This window comes from Babylonia areolata, chromosome 19, assembly GCF_041734735.1.
Source record: "Babylonia areolata isolate BAREFJ2019XMU chromosome 19, ASM4173473v1, whole genome shotgun sequence".
Taxonomy (NCBI): domain Eukaryota; kingdom Metazoa; phylum Mollusca; class Gastropoda; order Neogastropoda; family Buccinidae; genus Babylonia; species Babylonia areolata.
Window position 1 is genome coordinate 43,599,722 of NC_134894.1, and position 2,500 is coordinate 43,602,221.

A 2,500-nucleotide genomic window follows, 5' to 3' on the forward strand; every position below is an offset into this window, starting at 1 on the left:
TTGCTTTACTTAATGAAAAGATACCCACACTAACGAAATAAGTAAATGTTGAGCCTGTTTTACGTTTGGATACTTAACTTCCTGCGATTGAGCATATTTCGTACTTCAAGACAGTCAACGACCGCGATCATGGGTCATAACACAAACGTTGGTGAGTCGGCAAATTCATTCACCCTGGGTCACTGTCCATATTCATGTAGGTTCATACTGACATCACACCTCGGTGATGTTGATGTCATCGTTGTTCCTTCTTATTCGACGCGATCAACTTAATCAATTTGAATTGATTAATTTTATCAATAATTTAATAGGGAGTGAGTCGGGAAGTCTACGATTTCTGATGGTAATCAGAATATTGATCTTTATCTGGATTGACTATTGGTGGTTTCTCTGAAAGACTTTCTCGAATAATTGATCATATCATAAACATTCAAAGCTGGACATACGTCACTTCCTAAATCACCATGCCAGTGAGTCGTGACAGTGCTGGCGAGTTAGTGAATGGCAGTCTTTCTTAACAGACGTGTGTTGTGTTTATTTGGTGCCGTCTGAATAGTTACAGTATGTTGCTGAGTGTCACACATGACAAGTTGTCAGTGTGATTTCTGTTCTTTTTAAATCTTAGCCATTTCCGGCATTCCTTCGCTTGTCTGTAGACCTTTCAGTTTCTGTATCAGTATTATGTTTCCACACATATTTTCTGTTGCAAACACCTTTCTCCTGAATGCTTATGGAATTTATGTGAATACTTTGTCAGTTTATGACAACTAAATAGGCACAACTGTGTGTCATTAGTTTGACATTGTCGGTGGGTGTCTTTATCAAAACAAACAAACAACTTTGTATTTGTTTGGTATTGAAATACGATCTGTTGAGTATCACACTGTATGATTGGAAGCTAATACAAGAAAGAACAACAGATATATCGATATGTATATTCATTCAAATCTGATAATTAACAACTATATAGTTCCTTGTTCTGGACGTATACCCATTCGAATGTGGAAATTAACTACTGGGTCTTTTATCCAACTCTTATCCAAAGACAGTCACAAGACTTATATGGCATCCTGTCGACGAAATGATCTCTGGGTTCACAGACAAGCACGCGCACATACAGATAAATAAACACAATCATTGATTGTAACAGGTCATTTCTTGTTTCAGAAAGAAAAACATTATGAATGAATGTATAGATAAATTGACAAATACAATATTTTCTTCGGTCTTTTCTCCAGCTGTTGAGATTTCTTCCTCTCCAAAAAGAAACAAGAAACAAAAGCACAAAAAAGAAAAATAGACTTCTTTATTTACAGTTCACCAACTCCGATGTTGACGGGGACACCATAACAACTTTAAGAGGTCCTTCCCCTTCTTTCCCCTCTTCTCCTCACTCCCACAGTCTCCACAATCACTGGATGCGTGTGAATGATGTTGTCACACCTCACAAATTTCCTCTTGTACCCCTTACCGTGTCAACAACCATCTCTGTCCACAGGCTCGAGACAAGATAGGCATGAGTGTTGATGCCACATCCTCCATGTTTGGCCCCTGTACCCCTCACTTTAAACAACCGTCCCTGATGACAACCAAACAAAGGAGCAATGAGTGATGATGATGCCCTATCCTTTGCATTGTGTTCCTCCCCTGCACCAGCTCATCATATCAAGATCCATTTATGTTCAGAGCTCAAAGACGGGGGGGATCTCAATGATCATGTTCCTCCCTGTACTCTCAGTTCACTGTGTCGATAAGCATCTCTATTCACAACCAAAAGAAGCATATGAGTGATGATGCTAACCACTCAATCCCCCCCCCCTCACTCCCAGCCCCAGCCCTCACAACCAGCCCTCAACCTATCACCATGTCAACAACCAACACTGTTCATAGCCAAAAAGAGCATGGCTGGGGAGGGAGGGGGCACAAGTGATGACACCACACCACTCGAAGTTCCTCCTCCCTGTACCCTTCCTAACCATGTCAGTAACCATCCTTTTTCAGTTTACAGCCAAACGAAGGGATAGCTGGACGAAGACGACAGAGAAAAAGAGAAAAGAAGAAGACGAAGACGAAGAGGAGAAGGAGGAGGAGGCCTATTGATGATGAGCAGAAGAACAAGAAGACCAAAAGGAGGAGGACTATTGATGATGAGTAGAAGAACAAGAAGACGAAGAGTAGGAGGACCACTAATGATGAACAAGAAATGATGAGTGCTGTGATCTTCTCCTCGCCGCCTGCAGCTCCCTAGTTCGTGCAAGACACGCAGCTGCAGCTATCCAGATCGTTCACCTCGGCCAGGTACTCCGCATCCGGCAGCAGTTCTCCGTTGTGGAAGCAGCGGTTGAGCAGGACCGTGCGAGTGATGATGGATCTTTCCTTGCAGCAGCGGCAGTCCTGTGAGCAAGTGGACAAGTGACAAGGTCTATGTTTAATCCAGAAAAAGACATGGGGGCACATGGTAAAAGAAATAAAATGATAATAATAATAAATCATAATAATA

The 2,500-nt window shown here is 41.9% G+C and overlaps 1 protein-coding gene across 1 annotated transcript in view; it reads right to left on the reverse strand.

Moving 5' to 3' along the window:
- Positions 1-2,500, reverse strand: part of LOC143294322 (partner of bursicon-like) — a 37,534-nt gene that overhangs the window by 741 nt on the left and 34,293 nt on the right. Inside the window, exon 3 of the mRNA XM_076605767.1 lies at positions 1-2,394. This exon is cut by the window's left edge and continues 741 nt beyond it. Within this exon, the coding sequence (XP_076461882.1) occupies positions 2,245-2,394 (150 nt within the window). The 3' untranslated portion in view covers positions 1-2,244. The remainder of the gene's footprint in view (positions 2,395-2,500) is intronic.